The sequence below is a fragment of the Podarcis melisellensis genome (genome assembly GCF_964234715.1).
Source record: "Podarcis melisellensis genome assembly, chromosome: 4".
Classification (NCBI taxonomy): domain Eukaryota; kingdom Metazoa; phylum Chordata; class Lepidosauria; order Squamata; family Lacertidae; genus Podarcis; species Podarcis melisellensis.
This window is the reverse complement of record NC_138531.1, coordinates 103,120,956-103,146,269: the sequence shown is the minus strand read 5'-3', so window position 1 is coordinate 103,146,269 and position 25,314 is coordinate 103,120,956. Positions and strand designations below refer to the sequence as shown.

The 25,314-nt window shown below is 45.1% G+C and overlaps 2 protein-coding genes across 8 annotated transcripts in view; one reads left to right on the top strand and one right to left on the bottom strand.

Moving 5' to 3' along the window:
• LOC309369078 (uncharacterized protein) overlaps nt 1-25,314 on the top strand; it is a 421,063-nt gene that overhangs the window by 109,492 nt on the left and 286,257 nt on the right. The window lies entirely within an intron of this gene.
• LOC309369105 (uncharacterized protein) overlaps nt 8,885-25,314 on the bottom strand; it is a 245,140-nt gene continuing 228,710 nt past the window's right edge. For 3 of the 5 annotated variants that reach the window (XM_081909778.1, XM_081909779.1, XM_081909777.1), the window contains exons 3-6: nt 21,365-21,446; nt 16,983-17,065; nt 15,226-15,352; nt 8,885-12,898 (exon numbers count right to left, since the gene is read on the bottom strand). In XM_081909778.1, the coding sequence (XP_081765904.1) occupies nt 11,388-12,898; nt 15,226-15,352; nt 16,983-17,065; nt 21,365-21,446 (1,803 nt within the window). In that variant the 3' untranslated portion in view covers nt 8,885-11,387. Of the gene's footprint in view, nt 12,899-15,225; nt 15,353-16,982; nt 17,066-21,364; nt 21,447-21,642; nt 22,060-25,314 lie in introns of those variants that run through there. The other 2 variants (XM_081909776.1, XM_081909780.1) reach the window with 2 other exon arrangements.

Here is a 25,314-nt window from a genome sequence, read left to right as displayed (position 1 = left end):
CCCTCACCCAGCTCTCCATCTCCGGTGGAAGGACAGCCAGGAACTGCTCCAAGATCACCAGGTCCAGCATCTCAGCTTTCGTGTGCCTTTCTGGCTTCAGCCATTGGTGGCAAAAGTGGTAGAGTCGGCTGCAAACCTCTCAGGGTCCTTTGGCCTCCTGGCAGCAGAACTGCCTCAACTGCTGGCTCTGCACCTCTGAGCGGAGGGTGTTCTCCTCACCCAGGAACTTCTGCACAGAGTTTTCCCAGAATCCCCCACTGCTCCCAGTTTGGATGGCATGGCCTCTTCCTGTTCCAGGGCCAGCTGAGTCTCGCTCATCCATCTGTGTTCTGAGGGAGCCTCTGACAGATTGGAAGGAACCCTTTGGTCTTCTGCCAAGTTCTGTCTTAATGAGAAGCTCTAGCAAATCCTACAAAGCAAATACATTGTAGGTCAGAAGATGGAACAGGATTCTGAGCAAGCTGGATGGCACCACAGCCCAAACCATGAGAGATCTTCTTTAAAAAGAGAAGGAGGAGAAAGCAGCCTCTAGCCCCCCTAGAAGGAAGATTGCGATGCAAAATGTGGCAGCAACTGAAGGGATTTCTGGGAGATTAATCAGCCTGGTTTCTCCTGCCTTCCAGTCAATGCATGAAGTCAGAACTGACTGACAAGGGAGTCATTTGTATCTTGTGAAAAATGGATGCTTGGCTCTGGTGGGGGTCCTCTCCCGGGGGTCCTCAGGAGTTGCTCCCCCCACCCCCACTCCCCTGCTTCTGTCTCCTTTTCTTGTACTTGGTCTCTCTGCTGCTCTCCAGACAGACTCCTGGGGTGGGGTCCCTTTTTCTTCGCTCTGAGGGCCAGGTATGTATCTGGACAACCCCCTGAGGGCCAAGTGGACTTCACACACGCACAGCCATTGATGCCAAGGTCCCTGGAGGCTCAGGGAGTAGCAGCGCCCATTTCCGGCTGCTTTGCCAGCAACAATCCCTTTGGGAGAGAGAGGATGTGGTCCTGGGATGCCCTGCTCTGGGTGCGAGGGGATGGCTGCAGTGGCCTCCGTGGGGAGCTGCCCTGGGAGACACTGGGAAACTGGTCCCCAATGCAGCAGCCAGACTATGGGCTGGGATCCCTCTCTTTATCCCTTCCCTTTCTCTCCCACCTTTTTTTGGGGGGGTGGGGGCTAGTCCAATTCCTTGTCCAGCTTTGGAAAACCATTTGCTGTTGTGCAGTGACACTGTTGTGCCGTGACGCAGTAACACAGAGTTAAAGTCCTAGGGACCCCTTTGTTTGAAGAAGATTTCAGGGGAGTCATTTTTTTGAAAAAAAAATTCTGAAAGGCCAAATGAGTTTGGGATCCTCTGATCTGCAGGAAGGAGAGCGTGGCAGACCTGGCCCCTCCCTGGCAGGACCCCCTCCTCCTCCCTGACTTGGGGTCCCCCCCCTGCAGGAGCAGATCAGGCCCCCCCGGCCCCCTCCCCTGCTGCAGCCCTGGGACCCCCACCAGATCCCAGAGAGAGAGGAGACTCACCAGATCCCAGGAGGGGAGAGCGAGGCAGCCCTTGCAGGAGAGACACCCAAGCAGGAAAGGACTGGGGAGGGAGGGGCCTTGGCTCTGGAGGACCTGCCCCCCTTGCTTCCTGGCCTCTCTAGGAAGGCAGCTCGGTTCCCTTTAACCCTTGCAAGGCCGAGTCCCTCCAGCTCAGCCCTCTCCCGCTTGACAGAGCCTCATAATCTTATTATTTGTTATTCAATCGGGGGGCAGCTGCCCCCTGGCTCCGCCCATGCCCAGATATCCTTTTGGGGGTGAGGCTCTTGGCTGGACTCTGAGCATCTCCCTCCCTTGGGTGGAAACCGGAGGAAGAGCCTGCAGGGAAAAGGGCTTTGCAGGAGGCAAGGAAGCTCCTCCTGGAATTCAGGAGTGGAGAGAGAGGAGGGGATCCCAGGGTCATCTAGTCCAACCCCCAGCAATGCAGAAATCTCAGCTAAAGCATCCATGGCAGATGGCCGTCCGATCTCTGCTTAGAAACCTCCAAGGAAGGAGAGTCCACCGCCTCCCAAGGGAGACCTTTCCCTGCCCAACTGCTCTTAGGTGTCCCTCAAGGCAGCGGGTCCTGAGTTCTGCTGTGCTTTTTAGTCGTTTAGTCGTGTCCGACTCTTCGTGACCCCATGGACCAGAGAACGCCAGGCACCTCTGTCCTCCACTGCCTCCCGCAGTTTGGTCAAACTCATGCTGGTAACCTCGAAAACACTATCCAACCATCTCGTCCTCTGCCGTCCCCTTCTCCTTGTGCCCTCCATCTTTCCCAACATCAGGGTCTTCTCCAGGGAGTCTTCTCTTCTCATGAGGTGGCCAAAGTACTGAAGCCTCAGCTTCACAATCTGTCCTTCCAGTGAGCACTCAGGGTTGATTTCCTTCAGTATGGAGAGGTTTGATCTTCTTGCAGTCCATGGGACTCTCAAGAGTCTCCTCCAGCACCAGAATTCAAAAGCATCAATTCTTCGGCGATCAGCCTTCTTTATGGTCCAGCTCTCACTTCCATACATTACTACTGGGAAAACCATAGCTTTAGCTATACGAACCTTTGTTGGCAAGGTGATGTCTCTACTTCTCAAGATGCTGTCTAGGCCTGTCATTGCCCTTCTCCCAAGAAACAGGCGTCTTTTAATTTCATGACTGCTGTCACCATCTGCAGTGATCATTGAGCCCAAGAAAGTAAAATCTCTCACTACCTCCATTTCTTCCCCTTCTATTTGCCAGGAGGTGATGGGACCAGTGGCCATGATCTTCGTTTTTTTGATGTTGAGCTTCAGACCATATTTTGCACTCTCCTCTTTCACCCTCATTAAAAGGTTCTTTAATTCCTCCTCACTTTCTGCCATCAAGGTTGTGTCATCTGCATATCTGAGGTTGTTGATATTTCTTCTGGCAATCTTAATTCCGGCTAGGGATTCATCCAGCCCAGCCTTTCGCATGATGAATTCTGCATATAAGTTAAATAAGCAGGGAGACAAAATACAGCCTTGTCGTACTCCTTTCCCAATTTTGAACCAATCAGTTGTTCCATATCCAGTTCTAACTGCAGCTTCTTGTCCCACATAGAGATTTCTCAGGAGACAGATGAGGTGATCTGGCACTCCCATTTCTTTAAGAACTTGCCATAGTTTGCCGTGGTCGACACAGTCAAAGGCTTTTGCATAGCCAATGAAGCAGAAGTAGATGTCTTTCTGGAACTCTCTAGCTTTCTCCATAATCCAGCGCATGTTTGCAATTTGGTCTCTGGTTCCTCTGCCTCTTCTAAATCCAGCTTGCACTTCTGGGAGTTCTCGGTCCACATACTGCTTGAGCCTTCCTTGTAGAATTTTAAGCATAACCTTGCTAGCGTGTGAAATGAGTGCAATTGTGCAGTAGTTGGAGCATTCTTTGGCACTGCCCTTCTTTGGGATTGGGATGTAGACTGATCTTCTCCAATCTTCTGGCCACTGCTGAGTTTTCCAAACTTGCTGGCATATTGAGTGTAGCACCTTAACAGCATCATCTTTTAAAATTTTAAATAGTTCAGCTGGAATACCATCACTTCCACTGGCCTTGTTATTTGCAGTGCTTTCTAAGGCCCATTTGACTTCACTTTCCAGGATGTCTGGCTCAAGGTCAGCAACCACACTACCTGGGGTATACGAGACATCCATTTCATTCTGGTATAATTCCTCTGTGTATTCTTGCCACCTCTTCTTGATGTCTTCTGCTTCTGTTAGGTCCTTTCCACTTTTGTCCTTTATTATGGAAATCTTTGTACGAAATGTTCCTTTCATATCTCCAATTTTCTTGAACAGATCTCTGGTTCTTCCCATTCTATTGCTTTCCTCTATTTCTTTGCATTGCTTGTTTAAGAAGGTCTTCTTGTCTCTCCTTGCTATTCTTTGGAAATCTGCATTCAATTTCCTGTATCTTCCACCATCTCCCTCGCATTTTGCTTGCCTTCTCTCCCCCGCTATTTGTAAGGCCTCATTGGACAGCCACTTTGCTTTCTTGCATTTCCTTTTCATTGGGATGGTTTTCGTTGCTGCCTCCTGTATAATGTTACGAGCCTCCATCCATAGTTCTTCAGGCATTCTGTCCACCAAATCTAAATCCTTAAACCTGTTCCTCACTTCCACTGTGTATTCATAAGGGATTTGACTTAGATTGTATCTTACCGGCCCAGTGGTTTTTCCTACTTTCTTCAGTTTAAGCTTGAATTTTGCTATAAGAAGCTGATGATCTGAGCCACAGTCAGCTCCAGGTCTTGTTTTTGCTGACTGTATAGAGCTTCTCCATCTTTGGCTGCAGAGAATATAATCAATCTGATTTCGATGCTGCCCATCTGGTGATGTCCATGTGTAGAGTCGTCTCTTGTGTTGTTGGAAAAGCCCTGCTGAAATCATCACACTGGCTGCCAAGGAGGAACCAAGCAAAGTTCAACATAAACTCATCATAAATGAGTAATACCTGCTTATGCTCTGTGACAATGGGGAAGAGCAGAAACTAGTGCCAACAGCATATCCCCCAGCTCAAAGTACCTCACATTCTTCTATTCATTTCTTTGGTTGCTTCCATCCCCCACAATAGCACACCCCTGAGTGACTTTTAACACAGATGATGCGGTGTGTGTTCCTGGGTGCCAGGATGAGGCCGGAGGCTTTTCCTGCCCCCTTTCCTGCTGCTGCCCCTCCACTTAGGAGTCCTCATAAGGGAGCTGGTCCTTGAGGGAGACCTCCTTCCACCTATGAAATATACTCAGAGTCGCAAAGTAATTTCATGCTCTTTATTCAGCTCACAGTGGTGAGGAGGGATGAATGAAAGTCCCCTCAAAGTATCTGCTTTATATACATTATTTACACAATGGGCTGCACATGATTGGCTAATTCCGGAATTCTACTGTAAGCCAATCAGGTTGTGGATTCACTTCTATCTGGAGCATGATTGGGTGGTTCCTGCCAACCAATCATACTGCTGCATTGTTCTAGGACCAATCAGACTGCTGCATTTTGTTTTTTGTTTTTTTTCTAAAGATATTTATTAACAGTTTAATAGTTACTGAAAAAAGAAGAAAAAAACAATAAAAAGTTTACAATACATCAAAAAAAGAAAAGAAAAAAACAAAAAAACCACAATACAACAAAACAACAAGGAAAGCAAAAACATTTTAAAAATACATCCAATATCTCTATATCTCTACGTTTCATTTACTTGTATCATCGACCTCCTCACACCTCCCTTTTTTGTATTCTAGTTCAATTAGCTATTTCAGCAAATCCTTTCCAACTTTCCACCACTCTTAACCACCACACCACGCTGGCTCTCAAGAGGCCTGACATGCAATTCTCTTAAGATTTACATGAAGGTGACTGGGAGCGGCCACAGAGACCACATAACACCGGTCTTGAAAGACCTACATTGGATCCCAGTACGTTTCCGAGCACAATTCAAAGTGTTGGTGCTGACCTTTAAAGCCCTAAACGGCCTTGATCCAGTATATCTGAAGGAGCTTCTCCACCCCCATCGTTCTACCCGGACACTGAGGTCCAGCTCCGAGGGCCTTCTAGCCCCTCACTGCGAGAAGCCAAGTTACAGGAAACCAGGCAGAGGGCCTTCTCAGTAGTGGCGCCTTCCCTGTAGAACACCCTCCCACCAGATGTCAAAGAGAACAACAACAACTACCAGGCTTTTAGAAGACATCTGAAGGCAGCCCTGTTTAGGGAAGCTTTTAATGTTTGATGTATTATAGTATTTTAATATTCTTTTGGAAGCCGCCCAGAGTGGCTGGGGAGGCCCAGCCAGATGGGCGGGGTATAAATAATAAATTATTTATTTATTTATTTATTTATTTATTTACTTACTTACTTACTTACTTACTTACTTACTTACAACAAACCAGGTTATTATCTGTGGGGTAAATTATTTTTAGAAAAAATTATAGCCCCAAAGGGGGGAATTGTTAAAATAATTTTTTAGGATATATTATATAAATGTTCCTAAATGTACCAAGCAAATACATATATAAATATATAAACCACATGTCCAAAACCCACAGGAAAAGCCCAAAAGCCATTTTGACTCTTTCACTCACCTCAAATATTTCTCTACAAGGTCGAGAGAAATGCAGAAACCTCCCCACTGTTTCTGTCCTCACAAATCCTGCCTTAAGGGCACATTTAAGGTGTGAATAGGGTGAGACTGCGACCTGGCTCAGGAATTAAGTACAGTGGTACCCCGCTAGACGCATGCCCCGCTAAACGAAAAACGCGCAAGACGAAAGGGCTTTCCGACATTTTTCTGCTTCGCAAGACGATTTTTTCTATGGGGCTTACTCGCAAAACGAATTTTTTTCCGTGGTCTCCCTTTTTTTTTTTGCCTTTTCTGAAAGGCGCTAAGCTCCTTATCTCTAAATTGCCGCTTATCCGCTAATCCCCTAAGCGCTAAAAGCCGCTAAAAGCCCTAAAAGCCGCTTATCAGCTGTTTTACCGCTTATCAGCTGATCGGCTGATAGCGGAGCTCCGCAAGACGAAAATCCCTGCAAGACGAAGGCTCCCGCAGAATGGATTATTTTCGTCTTGCGGGGCACCACTGTATTATCATTACAAAAGAATGGCCAGGCTCCCCAGGTAATTCAGTCAAGTGACCATTTACAGGTAACCTGGCAGACAAGGTAAAAACAACGCACTCAGATTTCTGTTGTAGACCACTTTTTCTGTGACGTAGGTATGATGCATCTGGGGGGTAGTTTTGGGCCACACCTCTTCTGTGATGTATTTATGATGTTTCTGGGGGTGATCTTGGACTCCAGGGTGGGCAATTAAAAATGTCTATGTAAGGGCCTGCATGCATGGCTCGGGGTCCTCCTTCTCTCTCCTGCATGTGGGGGAGAACCCTGTTGCAACAGTTAGTAAACAACAGGCTTACTGGCTGCTTTGCTTCTCAATATTCTCTGGTTGGTCTCTGCTATTTTCTCCTACCGATAGAGAACCTACAAAAGGACTGTATAGGGGCTCTTGGGTACCCCATAAGCAAAAAGGAGCAGGTTTTTTTACTCATATCACCTGCAATCATGTGTGGTGTGTTAGCAATTCACTCCTCCGGTTGCTGGATATGTGGCTAGTATGTCACATGCCCCTGTTTACTTTCCTAGGATTGGAAAGTGTAAGAATGGAAGTCAGTCTTATCTCTTCCGCTCTGCTGTGCTTTTGCACTGTTCTTTGTCTCCCTGTCAGTTGCTGAAGAAAAGAGAGGATGCCATCATGATCCATTTGGTGTCGTCTGCAAATGTGATAGCATCCCCTCATTTCCTTCAACCATGTCATTTATCAAGACGTTGTACAACAACGGGCCCAGGACAGAACCCTGCAGCACCCCTCTGGTCACTTTTCCCCAGGATGAGGAGGAACCATGAAGGAGTCCTCTTTGGGTTCAGTCAGTCAAATCCACCTAACAGTTACCTCATTCAGCCTCATTTTACCAGCTTCCTCACATAAATATCACAGAGGACTTTCTCAAAAGCCTTACAGAAATCGAGATGCACTACTTCCAAAGCAGCTCCCTGATCAACAAAGTTTGTAACTCCATCCAAAAAAAGAAAAGTAGAAAAGGAGATTTTTCTGGCTTCTTTTTTTTTTTTTTTTTAGAATGCCATGCTGTCATCCTGTATGTTTATATTGTAAAATCTTCAGATGAAGGGCAAATAAATTTTGAAAAGCATAAATGAGGATATTGACAAGCTGGAACATGTGCAAAGGGAGGCGATTTATGTATTTTTTAAACTGGGAAACCACCCAACCCAGTGGTGCCGAATTGAATAAAATATTGGTGGGGGGCCTTGCACAATCAATCACATGATGCATGGACACCATTAGAATGGCAATGCCTATAATGGCAGTGACTTTTAAAAAAAGTAATATTTTGAGCCCATAGTTCAATTTCCAAGCAGCTCCCCTTGCCCCGGAGAACACTTCTAGCATTCCATCTCCTCTACCTGTGGCATTGTTCAGCAGTGGGGAAAGTGACCTCTTCACACCGGATGTCCATTTGGTATGGCCCTTTCCAGGTTTTTTCCTGCCCCTTGTGTTTGTCTTTCATTTGTTCTCCTATGTGTGTTGCCAGTAGAAGACACAATTCTGTGGGTACTCTAGGTGGTGCAGAAAGCACCTAGAAGCTCCCTAGAGGTTGAAGTGCCAATCAGATTTCAGGTTTGTGCTCTGTAAATTCCAATTAGCAGTACTGGGGATGGTTCAGATTCTGTTTTGTTTTTTTAAAAAAATGATATTTATTAAAAGTTTAACAATTACAGAAAAAGAGAAAAAAAGAAGACAGTAAAAAGTTACAATACAATACAGTGGTACCCCACAAGACGAACGTCTCGGAAGACGAAAAACTCGCTAGACGAAGGAGTTTTTCGTTTTCTTAGCCGCTTCGCAAGATGCATTTCCCTATGGGCTTGCTTCGCAAAACGAAGCTTGCCCTGCAAGCTCCGGGGATAGCGGGGAAGCGCAGAGGGTCTTCCCCGCTGTCCCCGGACCCCTTTTGAACCAAGGGGCGGCAATGGGGAGAAGCGATCTTCTCCCCGTTGCCCCTTGCTTTAAAACAGGTCCAGGGACAGGGGAAGGCGCGCGGCGCTTCCCCTCTGTCCCCGGACGGTCTCCATAGGAATGCATTGATTGATTATCAATGCATTCCTATGGGAAACTGTGCTTCGCAAGACGAAAAACTCGCAAGAAGAAAAAACTTGTGGAACGAATTAATTTCATCTTGTGAGGCACCACTGTACATCAAAACAAAAACCAGAATAAAAAAATCAGAACATGACAACAATAAAAACAAAAAAGCAAAAACATTTTTAAAAAAACATTTAAAAACACATCCAATATTCCATATCTTTACCTTTCATTTACTTGTTTCATCGACCTCCTCACACCTCCCTTTTTGTATTCTAGTTCAGTTAACTATTTCAGCAAATTCTTTCCATCTTTCTCAATTTTTGTTCTATAATTTATCTTAACAGTCTAACCTTTAATTTTTCCATTTTTGCCCATTATCAATCAACTTTTACTTAATTCTTTATTACATTTCTGCTAAAACCATATAGCTTCATTCCAACATCCTTCTAACATTCATTAATTTTGCAATATTTCTGTAAATATACTTTAAATTTTTTCCAATCTTCTTCCACCGACTCTTCTCCCTGGTCTCGGATTCTGCCAGTCATTTCCGCCAATTCCATGTAGTCCATCAGCTTCATCTGCCATTCTTCCCTGGTGGGTAGATCTTGTGTCTTCCAGTGCTTTGCAATAAGTATTCTTGCTGCTGTTGTAGCATACATAAAGAAAGTTCTATCCTTCTTTGGCACCAATTGGCCGACCATGCCCAGGAGAAAGGCCTCTGGTTTCTTCAGGAAGGTATATTTAAATACCTTTTTCAATTCATTATAGATCATCTCCCAGAATGCCTTAATCTTTGGGCATGTCCACCAAAGGTGAAAGAAAGTACCTTCAGTTTCATTACATTTCCAACATTTGTTATCGGGCAAATGGTAGATTTTTGCAAGGTTGACTGGTGTTATGTACCACCTGTAAATCGTTTTCCTTAAATTCTCTTTTAAGGCATTACATGCCGTAAACTTCATGTCAGTGATCCATAACTGTTCCCAGTCAGCCATCATGATATTATGTCCAACATCTTGTGCCCATTTAATCATAGCAGATTTCACTGTTTCATCTTGTGTATTCCATTTCAACAGCAAGTTATACATTCTTGACAAATTCTTAACTTTAGGGTCTAACAATTCTGTTTCCAGTTTTGATTTTTCCACTTGGAAGCCTAATTTTTTATCCAAATTGTATGCCTCCATTATTTGATAATAGTGGAGCCAATCTCGTACTCTATTTTTTAGTTTTTCAAAACTCTGCAATTTTAATCTGTCTCCCTCTTGTTCCAGGATTTCCCAATACTTCGGCCATTTGGCCTCCATATTGAGTTTTTTCTGTGCCTTTGCTTCCATTGGTGACAACCATCTTGGGGTTTTATTTTCTAACAAATCCTTATATCTTATCCAAACATTAAACAATGCTTTTCTGACAATATGGTTTTTAAACACTTTGTTTATGCATGCCAACCAAATACATTGTTAAAACCTTCCAAATCCAGCACATGCGTGTTTTCAAAAGCATCCATTCTCTCAGCCAGCAAAATGCGGCTGATTCATAATAAAATTTAAGGTCTGGCAGGGCAAATCCACCTCTTTCTTTAGCATCTGTTAATATCTTAAATTTTACACAAGGTTTATTGCCCTGCCAGACAAATCTAGAGATATCTCTCTGCCACTTCTTGAAACAATCCATTTTATCCAAAATTTGCAGTTTGAAACAAAAACAGCATTCTTGGCAATACGTTCATTTTTATCGCAGCAATTCGGCCTAACAATGATAACTTCAAATTTGACCATATTTCTAGATCCTTTTTCACTTCAACCCAGCATTTTTCATATTTATCCTTAAATAAATTCACATTCTTAGCAGTCATATTAACCCCTAGGTATTTTCCTTTCTTAACCAGTGTTAATCCTGTCTCTTTCTGAAACTGATCTCTCTCCATTTCAGTTAAGTTCTTCTCTAAGACTTTAGTTTTCATCTTATTCAACTTAAATCCTGCTACCTGACCAAATTCTTGAATCAGTTCTAATACTCTTTTAGTGCTTGATTCTGGTTCCTGTAAGGTCAATACCAAGTCATCAGCAAATGCTTTCAATTTGTACTGTTTGGCTCCCCCTTGTATACCGGGGGTGGTTCAGATTCTGGGGCAGTGCTTTTGGCCAGCAGAGGGTGTCACAGGGCCAGCCCACTTTCCCTTTAAAGCAAACTTGGGTCTCCAGCTGTTTTTGGACTACAACTCCCATCATCCCTAGCTAGCAGGATCAATGGGGAGGGATGCTGGAAACTGTAGTCCCGGGTGCTGCTTGGGACCCAACTTTGGGAAAGCCTCCTTTAAAGCAACTTTTGCGTTTGGCCCGCAAAGATGGGACCTGTCCATGTTTGTATTTTCTTGTATTTTGTTTTTCTCATGACCTTTGTGCGGTTTTAAAAATTTCTTAAAAGGGCAAATTGAAAGCGAAATGGTATGGCAAGTTGCGAAAGAAAAAAAGGTTGCATTTGAAAAAAAAACACAAAGAAAACCTGGGGGGTGGCCTCCTCAAATATTTTATGGGGGGGCGCAAAGACCCCTAGGAATTTGAGAGTGGCTGTATTCCCTACACCCACAGGTCTCAGGAGGCTTAGAACATAAAAACACAACATAAAAACACAAAACATCATATGATAAAATAGCATTAGATGTCATTAAGAAAAAGGCCTGGTTAAAACGGTGTGGATTTGCCAGGCTCCTAAAGCTGTATAATGCTTTTTCCAATCTTTGTATGGATTCTTTGATGGGAAGTGAGTTTAGAGCTATTAGTGAATCTCTTTCCACATTCCACACACTGATAGGGTTTCTCCCCTGTATGAATTCTTTGATGGGAAGTGAGATGGCCACTCTGACTAAAGCTCCTTCCACATTCTCCGCACTGATAGGGTTTCTCCCCTGTATGAATTCTTTGATGGGAAGTGAGATTGGAGCTTGTACTGAAGCTCTTTCCACATTCTCCGCACTGATAGGGTTTCTCCCCTGTATGAATTCTTTGATGTTTAGTGAAATCGGAGCTTGTACTGAAGCTCTTTCCACATTCCACGCACTGATAGGGTTTCTCCCCTGTATGAATTCTTTGATGGGAATTGAGAGAGGAGCTTGTACTGAAGCTCTTTCCACATTCCACGCACTGGTAGGGTTTCTTCTCTGTATGAATTCTTTGATGGGAAGTGAGATCAGTGCTCTGAGTTAAGCTCTTTCCATATTCCACACACTGATAGGGCTTCTCTCCTGTATGAATTCTCTGATGGGAAGTGAGTTTGGACTTTTCAGTGAAGCTCTTTCCACATTCCACGCACTGATAGGGTTTCTCCCCTGTATGAATTCTTTGATGGGAAGTGAGATTGCACCTCTGACTAAAGCTCCTTCCACATTCTCCGCACTGATAGGGTTTCTCCCCTGTATGAATTCTTTGATGGGAAGTGAGATTGAAGCTCTTCCTGAAGCTCTTTCCACATTCCACACACTGATAGGGTTTCTCCCCTGTATGAATTCTTTGATGGGAAGTGAGAGAAGAGCTATTAGTGAAGCTCTCTCCACATTCAACACACTGATAGGGTTTCTCCCGTGTATGAATTATTTGATGGGAAGTGAGAGGGCCACTCTGAATGAAGCTCTTTCCACATTCAACACACTGATAGGGTTTCTCCCCTGTATGAATTCTTTGATGGGAAGTGAGAGAGGAGCTGTTACTGAAGCTCTTTCCACATTCCACACACTGATAGGGTTTCTCCCCTGTATGAATTCGTTGATGGGAAGTGAGATTGGCGCCGTACCTGAAGCTTTTTCCACATTCCATACACTTATAGGGTTTCTCCCCTGTATGAATTCTTTGATGGGAAGTGAGACTGGCGCTGTACCTGAAGCTTTTTCCACATTCCATACACTTATAGGGTTTCTCCCCTGTATGAATTATGTGATGGGAAGTGAGATTGGCGCTCTGCCTGAAGCTTTTTCCACATTCCATACACTTATAGGGTTTCTCCCCTGTATGAATTCTTTGATGGGAAGTGAGATGGGAGCTCTGACTGAATCTCTTTCCACATTCTATGCACTGATAGACTTTCTTTCCAATGATATTTCGTTGATGGGAAGTGGAATGGGAGTTTTGACTGCAGCTTTCTCCACACTCCAAATTTCTACATGGCTTCTCCTCCCTGGGGATTTTATCGTGGTCACCTTTGTTCTCAATTTCCGATTCATCACAATCTGCAATGGAGACAAAAAAGGATTAGAGCCTTAGGAACAAATAGAGAAGAACTGAAGGGAGTTCAGTGTGTGTTCATTAACTGTGTTGCTTGTCATTAACCAACATATTTATTATGAGATTCTGATGAGTTGTTGAATGTTGCTTTGTTTGATATAAAGTAGTGGTTAAAATTGTGGAAGACTTTTGGAAAAAGTGTAGTTCTTCTTTTGTAGTAATATTATAAATTTATATATCAATGGAAAGATAATTTGATCAAGAATGTAATCAAGAATGCAATTCAACAAAGTTTGTTCAATTACCTATATTTTATCAAACCTTATAGCCAAATAACCAGAAAAAGGAAGCACAACTTGCTTTGGTTGACTTTTGTCAGTGTCTTATGTGATTGCTATCAAGTTGGTCATTTAGTGAGGTTGAAAAACATAATCAAATTAAAGAAATGGCACAAAGAGTTGACTAATCACCCAGAAAGTGATGTAAAATTGTACTATTAAGTGAACAAGGCTACAGATATGAAGAAATTAGATGAAAGATTGGGAAAAACTACACCAAAGCTGGCCTTTCTATATTTTTGAAGAGGTATAAAGAGACTCAGTCACTACAAAATCAGAGTGGTAAAGGCAGGAAAAGGTGCACAAAGGCAAGTGACGATCGAAGAATGAAGAGACTGTGCCTACATGACAGTAGAATATCATCTGGGTGGATACAAGATGACATGGTACAATGCAATGTGAAGTTGAGTGCAAGGACTGGTCTAAATGTTAGAATTCTAAGAAAAAGCCATTGTTATCTCTCAAGCAAAGGTTGAAAAGATTAAACCCATGTTAACTGGACAGCAGAACAATGGAACAGTGTTATTTGGAGCAATGAGACCCAAATCTCCTTGCTAGGTAGTGATGGCATGAAATACCCGAGGAGAAGACTCAGATAAGATTTACATCCTATTTGCATTACACTGACCGTGAAACACCCAGATAGTGTGATGATCTGGGGTTCTATGGCAGCAAAAGGTGTGGGCAGAATTTGCATCATTAATGGGAATATAAATGCTCCAAAATGCATAAACAAAATACTTGAGCCCAAACTGAAGTGTTCCGCAGGTGATCTTTTCCCAGATACTGAAGCATTTATATATATTTATATATTTTTATGTATTATTTCAACAGGATTCAGCTCTATGCCGTGTTGCTCCTGTGTGCAAAAGGTGCTTTCTAGATAATGATATTTCACTGCTGGAATGGCCTGGGAATAGCCCAAACTTTAACCCAATCGGAAATCTTTGGAGCCGACTAAAGAAACTTGTTAGTCAGAAGCAACCCAGCAATAAAGTCCAATTAACACGCAATAATTCAGTCTTGGTTTCACATTCTTACAGCTGCAGAACTAAAGACTTGGTTCACTTCAAGTGAAGGCGTTGTAAGGCCGTAATTAAAACTAAAGGTTACCAATGGTTACCAAAGGTTCCACGTTTTTTCTTTATGACTGCTGTTCTAATAAATACTCCTTCATAAAAGTCATGGCATTACATTCTTCATTAAATTATCTTTCCATTGCTATATAATTTTATGGTATTACTCCACACAAAAGTGGTGTTATGAGCCATCAAACCTCAGAAATACACCTTTCACAAAAGGTTTCCACAATTTTGGCCACTAGTATAAGCTGTTCATTTTAAAGTTAATGTTCTTTTTATATGGGATCAGATTATTCTTATTTATGTTTCATGTTTATATGTGTGTTGGAAGCCATGTTTATATATGTGTTGGGGCAACCCAGCCAAATGGGCTGGGTAAAAATAAAAATTCTTATTATTACTACAGTGGTATCTTGATTTAAGAACAGTCTTCTTCCGGAAAAGATTAAGTTTGTAAACCGCGGTACCACTGTATCATCATCATCATCATCACCACTGCTACTTCTACCTGAAATTCAATGAGTCTAGCTCTTCTCTGGGATGAATTTTGTTTGGCCCAGTCATGGCATCCCCTCCATCTCCAATGTTAGTCGTCTCTTTGGTCAACCCAAGATTGACAGAGGTAAAAACAAAAACAGAAAACCTGTAGCTACTTAACTTTCCTAACAATTCTGAAGCTGACATTTAAGATGGCCTGGGCAGTTGAGACCAGCCCAATCGTGGTAGAAAAAGGAATAATTTGAGGAAGATATTTCAAAGAAAAAACTGTAAGTTACTCTTTATTGTGGGGGTGTTAGGTTCCCAGGTGTTGTAGGGAGTGCTGTTGAGATCTGTAAAAATATATGAGGTTCGTCTCATAGAGGTATTTTTGGAATTTCCAGGCAGATAGGACGATCCCACAGGGAGCCTTACCAAGAGAGGCCACGATCCCATGATTCTCCTCCATGACGTCCTTATGCAGAGCTCTCTGGTCAGGATCCAGCAACGCCCACTCCTCGTCCGTGAAACGAACAGCGACATCTTCAAAGCACACTGGACCCTAAAAGAAAAAGGGAAATGTCCTCCTCTTAGACAGCAGAAATATGATCTGCTACACAATGCTCTGTTGTTTCCTTCCTGTAAATTGCGGTGTTGTTTCTTTTTTTATATAATTTTTTTTATTGATTTTCCAACACAGATTAAAAACAAAACAACACACACACATAAACAAACAAAAACATATAAACATGTATAATTTCAAAACCTCTTTTTCATAAACCTTGCTTCCCAGACTTCCCCTTGCCTCCCCTTTTCTGCATCCCTGTTTTAAACTTTCTTCAACAACCCCTCACTCCAATTACTTAATTACATCTTATTATTTTAGTTTCTTGTTATACTTCATCAGTTACAGCTATAATTCTGAGTTTTCCTTTCCCTTGATATTTTAGCACTCATTAATTTTACAGCAGTTCTTAAGATATACTTTAAATTTCTTCCAATCTTCTTCCACCGTCTCTTTTTCTTGGTCACCGATTCTGCCAGTCATCTCCGCCAGTCCCATGTAGTCAATCACCTTCGTCTGCCATTCTTCCAGCGTGGGTAGGTCTTGTGTCTTCCAATACTTTGCTAAAAGGATCCTTGCTGCTGTGGTGGCATACATAAAAAATGTCCTATCCTTCCTTGGCACCAATTGGCCGACCATGCCCAGGAGAAATGCCTCTGGTTTCTTATGAAAAGTACATTTAAGTACCTTCTTAATTTCACTATAAATCGTTTCCCAGAAGGCCTTAATCCTCGGGCAAGTCCACCAAAGGTGATAGAAGGTACCTTCAGTCGCGTTACATTTCCAGCATTTATTATTGGGCAAATGATAGATTTTTGCGAACTTGACTGGTGTTGTTTCAATAGGATTGGTTTGCAGCACATTTTAATTATGGGTGCTTATTTTATTCTGCATTTTAATTATGGGTATTCATCTCTGTGCAAATAGGTGGTACTCCACATGTGGTTTTCAAATCATTCTGCCTATGCAGGGATTCCAGTTTGCCAGATGGAAGGATCCACTTTCTCCTCTCCTCGTGTGCTGTTCTAGGGAGTTCCCTCCCAATACTGTAAAGCCAAATTCAAGGAGTTCCTGGGAGCATGGAGAGGGGGAGGAATGGGGGGCAGGCCCCATTTTTCATCCGATGGGGCTGGTTAGGTGAATCCAGGCCACTATTTGTTCTCATTTGTCCACTCCTTAGAAAACAATTTTAGCATTCAGTGATCAATCTACAATTAAAATAAGCCTATTTTGGTCTCCTGGCTCTGAGAGACAAGCAGGGAGGGTGGCTTCTGGCAGAAGGAGAGGGAGCCACCGGTGGCTCCGCCTTCTCCTGACTCAACTCTGTCTCTCGCCCTCCCTCTGCCCACTCACCTCCTTCCTCTTCTGCCTCTGATTCTGGACTGCATTCTGCCACAGAGTCTCCCAGCTCACTAAGCCCTGCTTTCTCTTCAGCCTCTGACACCTCCTCTTCCCAGGCTTCTCCCTTTCACTGCTCATCCTTCCTCCACCTCCACTCCTTGGACTCTGAGACGTCTTCCCTTCGTGGTTCCCCGGCTGCTTCCTCCCACCATTCCTTTGTGCCCAACCAGTCCATGACATTGCTCCATCCCTCGGCTTCTGTCCCCACAAGGCAACTTCCCCTGACCTGATCTGGTTCCACAGCTGCTGCTTCCCTTCTGCCCCCAAGAAAAGGCGGATCAGGAGGTCTTGCCAGCATCATTCCGTCACCTGCAAGAGAAAAAACGTAATCAGGATACCAGGAGTGCCTGCTTCTCTCACAGGTGAAACAGGGCATCTCTAACTAAAGATGGGCCTTTCAGAAAGCCTTTCCTGCTGAGTGCAGGTGGACGCTTTTGCCCATTTCATATGTTTGTTTGTGCAGAAATACATCTCCCTTCCTCTTGTTATTCTAAAGCACCAATGCTGCAGCAAGCAAAGGCAGCACAGTCTGCTGCTTGTGGCTGGAAAGCCAAACAGGAAGTTTGTGACTGTTGCCATGGAAACAAAGGGGCAGTCCATTCTGTACTGAGCACCGGATGTTAGCTCAGTGGGTTTGTCATATGACCTGTACAGGATGTACATGGGTGGAGTTTTTGAGTTTCTCTCTGTTTGTTGAAGAGAGCAGACATCTTTACTGTTTGACTGCTAAAAGACACAAATAAAAGACATGTAGATACGTTTACTGTCTGTGTCTGATTCCCCTCCCTGGGGATATGCAGGGAGGAGGAGAGGAGGAGAAGCAGTTGGTGTGTTTTCCTCACAGCCTGAGGAAAATCGCCGGAACGGACCTCGTGCGTGTTTTATCCTGCCGGGAGTCGCCGGAGGGAGGTCTAAGGAATTCAGCCGGTGCCTGAACAGATAGGCACATACCTCTGAGCGGGCTAGGAGACTTCTAACAGTGGTAGCAGAGCATGGTTGCTGTTTTCATCGACCTCTACATCATGAAGTGGCCTCCATGGAAGCCTGAGGTGAGAAAGCTGATTCTCTGCAGCCAGAAGCTGACCAGAGCAAGCTGGAGCAAAAGCCACGGAGCCCAAGGTATGTGATTTTCGGGCTTAGAAGAGTGGATGCAGATTGAGTTATTCTCTGCTTCGAGGGAGCAGGTTTGGGAAAAACACAGCTCCAGTTACAAGAGCTCCGCATTCCAGACATTCCTGTGGTTTCTTCTCCAAGGGATTGGAATGTACTGTTGCTAAGCGACGCCCTTCAGTGAAGGCTAAGCCTCAGAGAAGAGAAGTGAAAGTTACAATAGAATGTTGTGACTACGAAGTCTGAGGAGCTCTTGGAAATTTCCAACGCAGCCAGCGTTGAGAGCTGCCAGGTGCACAGAGTGTAAACAAGCCAGCTATTGGATTTTAGAGGCTTGTGTTTTGAGAGTCAATGCAAGGACTCAAAATGGATGCCAAGAAGGGGGGAGGCCAGCCTTCCCCGCCCCTTTTGACCAGTGACAATTATGCGTCTTGGTCTGTTAAGATGAAGGCCCTGCTGCAGAATCAGAAACTGTTTGGGGTGATTGAAAACCCCATTCCAGCAGCACCAACGCGTGCTTGGGAGTCACAGGATGTGAAGGCCAGAACGGCTATAATTCTGTGTGTGTCAGGCTCTGAGCTGATCCACATACAAGATTTACTGCATGCGAGAGATGTTTGGGACACGCTGAGAAGGACACATCAGAGAGATGCAGGTTCTTCAGCGTTGCTGTATTTTGAGAAGCTGACCAACCTGAGGCTTGCGCCTGATGGAGATGTTCAAGCGCACCTGACGGAAATGAAATTTCTGCGTCAACAGATGGTGGAACGCAATTTCCGTCTGCAGGAGGAAGTGTTTTGCTTCATGGTGATCAACAGTCTGAATCGGACTTACAAAACAGTTGCCAGTCAGCTGGGGTCTCTCCCAGCGAATGATCTCACGTCGGAGAGGGTCTTTGCCGTGGTTCTTTGTGAACATGACAGACTTGCCGCCCTGGAAGTCAAGGACAGGGGGAGCCAGGAACGGAGTTCTAACGCCCCCACTGCTGTAGCTACTGGAGGAGACACCGTACCTTTGAACGTTGTCCGATGTTACAATTGTGACCAGACTGGGCATCTACAGCGGTACTGTACGAAGCCACGTAAGAACAAAGGAGCCAAGGGATGCTCCACAAAGTCTGAGGCATCAGACAAAGGTCACACCAAGCCAAAGGCAAAGACTGCAAAGGCTTTGATGTCGCTAAAGGCCACACCAGAAGCGGGGAATTTCTTTGTCATCGATACTGGAGCCACAGTTCACATGACAGGACACAGAGGACTATTTTCGTCATATAAGAAGCAAAGCTTCGCTGTGCAACAAGCCAACGGTCAAGAGCTAGAAGCCACCGGAATTGGGACTGTGTATCTTAAAAGTCTGAACTTGACTATAAACAATGTTTATTTGGTTCCAGAATTGAAGTATAATCTGCTCAGCGCTTCGCAGATTGCCAAGAAGGGACTAAAACTGTCCTATGATGATGAGAACTGCGAGATCTACAAAGATGGAGAGCTGTATCTTTCTGCCAAAGAGAAAGATGGACTGTATTTGTTGACTTTTGATCAAAGTTATTACATGGAATGTAATTCTTGTGATCCTAACATGATTTCTTTTGCAGGTGTAGCCAAGAAGAACGCCAAGCAGGTCACCTCGAGGGTCGACAAGGCATTTCAGCGGGTGTATGCTGATGTGATTGGTCCTTTAGAACCATCTAGAGGCAATGCAAAGTATTACCTAATATGTGTTGATTCTTTTACAGGTTTTGTCTGGATTTATCTTTTGGAAAGACTGAAAGAAGCCTTAGAAAGGTTTAAAGAGTTTTGTGACAAGGTTAAAAATATGCATGATGCTGACATAGATTGTCTTTGCACAGATGAGAAGCCAATTTTTCTTTTACAGGAGTTCCAGAGGTTCCTGAAGAAGAAAGGGATAAGACACAAACTTGCAGCTTCCGAAGAAGCTTGGAATAAATGTGTTTGTGTTAGGGTGAACAAAGAATTGCAAAAGGGAATGCATGCGCAATTGCTTAGTTCACATCTGCCACATGAGTACTGGGCTGAATCGCTAATGTCATATTGTTACACGTGGTTGAGAAAGTTTTCAAAAGAGTTGGGATGTTCTCCTTTTGAGAAACTGTTCCACAGAAAACCTTCTGTTGCCCATTTCAAGGTTTTTGGGTCTCATGTGAGGACAGAAGCTCCAGGTGGAGTAAAGAATGCCAGAGGCATTTTTGTGGGTTATGAAAAGGGTCTCTACAGAGTAATTTTGTCTGAATCTGGAAAGGTGATTCTCACAAAATTTCTAGAGAGTGCTCCTGAACAGGAGAGAGTGATTGTTCACACATTTCCCACAGGTGAAGATGAATCTGATGATGATGATGTTGATTTTATTGAGTTCAGTAGTACTGATGATGACAGCGATAGCTCAGACAGCTCAGTTGTCACAGTCATTGAGAGGAAATCTCACATAATGACTAGACCCTCAGAAGAGGAGGATGAACCACTGATTAAGCTTAGTACTGGTTCTCCAGAGAGTTCAGAGGCTGAACCAGAAAGCAGAGAAGAGCAGCACCTCTTACGTAGGTCTGAGAGAGCAACGAAGGGTGTACCACCCAAGAGGTATTCACAAGAGTTTGCTAACTTAGTTGTTGCTGTTGTAAACGACCAAGGTCAGATTGAAGCTGTGTCTGAGTCAGAGACAAAGGCACAACAGAGAGTTGCAAACCAAGGTAATGCAGAAGCACTCATTCCTTGGAAGTCACACAACCAGAGAGGTACATTGGTAAAACCAGTGGCGGGTAGTTCCAAGGGTGGAACTGAAACAACAGGGGAATGTTATAAGTATAACAACTGTTTGTTTTCTTCTCTGGATGACGCTTTGCTCGCAGCACGCATTGATACTTTAGGGGGAGTTTGTTATTCTAAAGCACCAATGCTGCAGCAAGCAAAGGCAGCACAGTCTGCTGCTTGTGGCTGGAAAGCCAAACAGGAAGTTTGTGACTGTTGCCATGGAAACAAAGGGGCAGTCCATTCTGTACTGAGCACCGGATGTTAGCTCAGTGGGTTTGTCATATGACCTGTACAGGATGTACATGGGTGGAGTTTTTGAGTTTCTCTCTGTTTGTTGAAGAGAGCAGACATCTTTACTGTTTGACTGCTAAAAGACACAAATAAAAGACATGTAGATACGTTTACTGTCTGTGTCTGATTCCCCTCCCTGGGGATATGCAGGGAGGAGGAGAGGAGGAGAAGCAGTTGGTGTGTTTTCCTCACAGCCTGAGGAAAATCGCCGGAACGGACCTCGTGCGTGTTTTATCCTGCCGGGAGTCGCCGGAGGGAGGTCTAAGGAATTCAGCCGGTGCCTGAACAGATAGGCACATACCTCTGAGCGGGCTAGAATTCTAACACCTCTGGACCCTTGTTCCCAACTGTCTCCCTCCAAAACAAGATGAAAAGAACCCACAGATGAATTGGAAAACCAACAGAATGAGAGTAAGCAGAGAAAAAACTCCTTCCTCCTTACCCAGGGGCCTCTCTCTGGTGTCCAATGGAGGCCTCTCTGCCTCACAGGAATCCAGGTCCATTTCTGCAAAGAGATCCTTTCGCTGAAAAAGAAACAAGGATTCAAAACAGAGAATGGGGAGAAATACTAGAAAGAGAATGACAAAGACTTGAAGGGTGTGAGATCTCATTCCATGGATGCTTTCCCAGAAAATGGATGGGCCATCAGCAGAGCATTGTGGGATGTTCTCCGTCCTGTTTGGAGCCCCTTGGGAGTATCCAGAGGAAAGTCTCTCTCACCTGCTTTCTCTCCTCTGCCTGACTCAGGAGGAACCCTTCGGCCAGGGCCACCGCCTGGGAACTGGTCTCCACTCCACAGTCCCTCACCCAGCTCTCCATCTCTGGTGGAAGGACAGCCAGGAACTGCTCCAAGATCACCAGGTCCAGCATCTCAGCTTTCGTGTGCCTTTCTGGCTTCAGCCACTGACGGTCAAGGTGGTAGAGTCGGCTGCAAACCTCTCGGGGTCCTCTGGCCTCCTGGCAGCAGAACTGCCTCAACTGCTGGCTCTGCACCTCTGAGCGGAGGGTGTCCTCCTCACCATGGATCTTCTGCACAGGGTTTTCCCAGAATCCCCCACTGCTCCCAGTTTGGATGGCATGGCCTCTTCCTGCTCCAGGGCCAGCTGAGTCTCGATCATCCATCTGTGCTCTCAGGAAGCCTCTGAGAGATCGGAAGGAACCCTTTGGTCTTCTGCCAAGTTCTGTCCGTCTAAATGAGAAGCTCTAGCAAATCCTACAAAGCAAATACAATGTTTTGTTACAAAATCTGAAGGACGGGGGGGGGAAATGGTTCCCTAAGCAAGCATGGATGAGTCTTGCTGGGAACCAGGGCTGGACTGCACCGCATCTCAGACCATGAGATATCCTTTTGAAAAGAAAGAGGAGGAGGAAGAGGAGAAGAAATAAGTCTCTATCCTTCTAACAATGCAAAGTGTGGAGGCAACTGAAGGGATTTCTTTCAGATCAACCTGGTTTCTGCTGCCTTCCAGTCAATGCATGAAGTCAGAACCGACTGACAAGGGAGTTATTTGTATCTTGTGAAAAATGGATGTTTAGCTCTAGTGAGGGTCCTCACCTGGGGGTCCTCAGGAGTTGCTCCCCACCCCCACCCTACTCCCTGCTTCTGTCTCCTTTTCTGTACTCTCTGCCGCTCGCCAGACAGATTCTTGGGGTGGGGTCCCTTTTTCTTTGCCCTGAGGGCCAGGAATGTATCTGGCCAACCCCCAGAGGGCCAGGTGGGCGGGGCCAAAGACATCTCCCTTGATTTTTTTTATTTATTATTATTCTGTTAGATAACGTAACCCAAACTGGTTGCAATGCAGCAGCCAGACTATGGCCTGGGATCCCTCTCTTTATTCCTGGTCTCTCTTTCCTTCCTTCCTTCCTTCCTTCCTTCCTTCCTTCCTTCCTTCCTTCCTTCCTCCCTCCCTCCCTGTTGTTCTTTTGGGGGGGGGGCTAGTCCACCTCCTCATCCAGCTTTGGAAAACAATTTGCAGATGTTTCCTCTGTTGTGCAGTGACCCTGAGAGACACAGAGTTAAGGTCCCAGGGACTCCTTTGTTTGAAGATGGGAGATTTCCTGGGAGAGTCATTGTTTTTTCTGAAAGGGGGGAGGCAGAAGGCCAGATGAGTTTGGGATGGATGCTCTGATCGGCAGGAAGGAGAGCGTGGCAGACCTGGCCCCTCCCTGGCAGGACCCTCTCCTCCCTGACTTGGGGTCCCCCCCCTGCAGGAGCAGATCAGGCCCCCCCCGCACCCTCCCCTGCTGCAGCCCAGGGACCCCCACCAGATCCCAGAGAGAGAGAGAGGAGACTCACCAGATCCCAGGAGGGAGAGACACCCAAGCAGGAAAGGACTGGGGAGGGAGGGGGCTTGGCTCTGGAGGACCTGACCCCCCTTGCTTCCTGGTCTCTCTAGGAAGGCAGCTCGGTTCCTTTTAACCCTTGCCAAGCCGAGTCCCTCCAGCTCAGCCCTCTCTCGCTTGGCAGAGCCTCAGATTCTTATTATTTGTTATGGATTCAGGGGGGCAGCTGCCTCCACGGCTCCGCCCATGCCCAGATATCCTTTTGGGGGTGAGGCTCCTGGTTGGACTCTGAGCATCTCCCTCCCTTGGGTGGAAACCAGAGGAAGAGCCTGCAGGGAAAAGGGCTTTGCAGGAGGCAAGGAAGCTCCTCCTGGAATTCAGGAGTGGAGAGAGAGGAGGGGATCCCAGGGTCATCTAGTCCAACCCCCAGCAATGCAGGAATCTCAGCTCAAGCATCCATGGCAGATGGCTTCGATCTCTGCTGAGAAACCTCCAAGGAAGGAGAGTCCCCCACCTCCCAAGGGAGACCTTTCCCCTGCCCAACTGCTCTTAGGTGTCCCTCAAGGCAGCGGGTCCTGAGTTCAAGCCCTGCTGAAACCATTGCACTGGCTGCCACGGAGGAACCAAGCAAAGTTCAAAAGAAATAAATCCCATTTTCATCATAAATGAGTAATACTTTCTTATGCACGCTTATGCACGCAACAAAAGTATGCCATTTCCCTTTGCAGAAATGCTTAATTGCTAATTCAATGGACTGAAAATGGTTGTTGTTATTATGTTTAGGGAAGCTTTTAATGTTTGATGGACTATTGTATTTTAATATTTTGTTGGAAGTCTAGGGGCTGTCTAGATAGGAAAGCAAGACCCAGAGAGAGTTGTGGGAGACCCAGAGACCGGCTTCCTCTGTGCCAAAGCCAAAGCTGTGACTAATAGAGAAGCAAGATCTGTTTGGGTGTTGATGCTGTGAGAACCTCCTTCCTACACTCCGGTTGTGTATCTGGGTAAATAAAACTAGATATCATAATGACGCCACAGTCGCTGCTGACCTTCATTCCAAGGAAACTGAATCTGGGGAAGTGCCTGAGACCCCTGGAATCTCAAACCTCAAGAGACTGGGGTAGTTTGCAAATGCACACACGCACACAAATGTTCCTGTGTTCCTAATACATAACTAAGCATGATGGGCATGTCATGTCCTTTAGCAACAGCCCTCCTGTAAATAAGGGAATGCAGCCCCCATTGCTGGTTGACTCAAAAAAGCAACAAGGGAATCTGCTCTGGTGTCCCATGAGGTGTGTGGGGCCCTTCAAGAAAGAGGAGCCATTGTTTTTGTTTTATAGGGTATAGGGTGGTACATAAATTCAGTAAATAAAATAAACAAATTTGCTCATTGCAAACAGGTGAAAGTCTGTAAATTTTGGTAATAAACCTGATTTGCAATTGGGTTTCGATTGCCACTGTATTTCTCAACCTCCACCCAAGGGTCTCTTTCTAGATTCTTGCTTTGCAGGGTTTTGGACTAGATGACCCTCAGGGTCCCTTCCAACTCGAAAATTCTATGATACTACGATTCTGGCCACCTCCTGGAAGACCCTCCTTGTTGAGATCTCAGCCTCTCAAGCCCCTTGGAACCTCTGGGATTTGGAGCAATCCACAGAAAACCCAAATTGCCATTTGTTCCGAAAAGAGCAGGTTTTCCCAGGCAAAGTTCTGAGGCAAAGAAGTTTGGGGGGAAGCACATGGAACTTTAAAGGCTGAGCCTGTGCCTAAGAAGCATGGTCCAAAGGTAAGTGTGGCTGAGCTCTAAAAGGGGCAAAGCTGCCCCCACTTTGTGGAAGTGAATTGCTGGAATTGCAGAGACCAAGCAAAGTTCCCTCTTTGCGCATTAGTCTCCTTGTTGCACACGCCTTCCCTGTGATGGGGCTCGCTGCAGATAGACCAATGCACATCATGCTCAAATCTGTTACAAGGTGGAAGGGCAAGGCACACTGCTTATGTTCTTGCTCTGCTCAATATTGTTTTGGTGGCAGGTGCACCTCTTTACCCTGACCTTTCGAGTCATGAGATGCCTATTTTCAGGATCCACACTACGGTCACTGCAATCAGGTT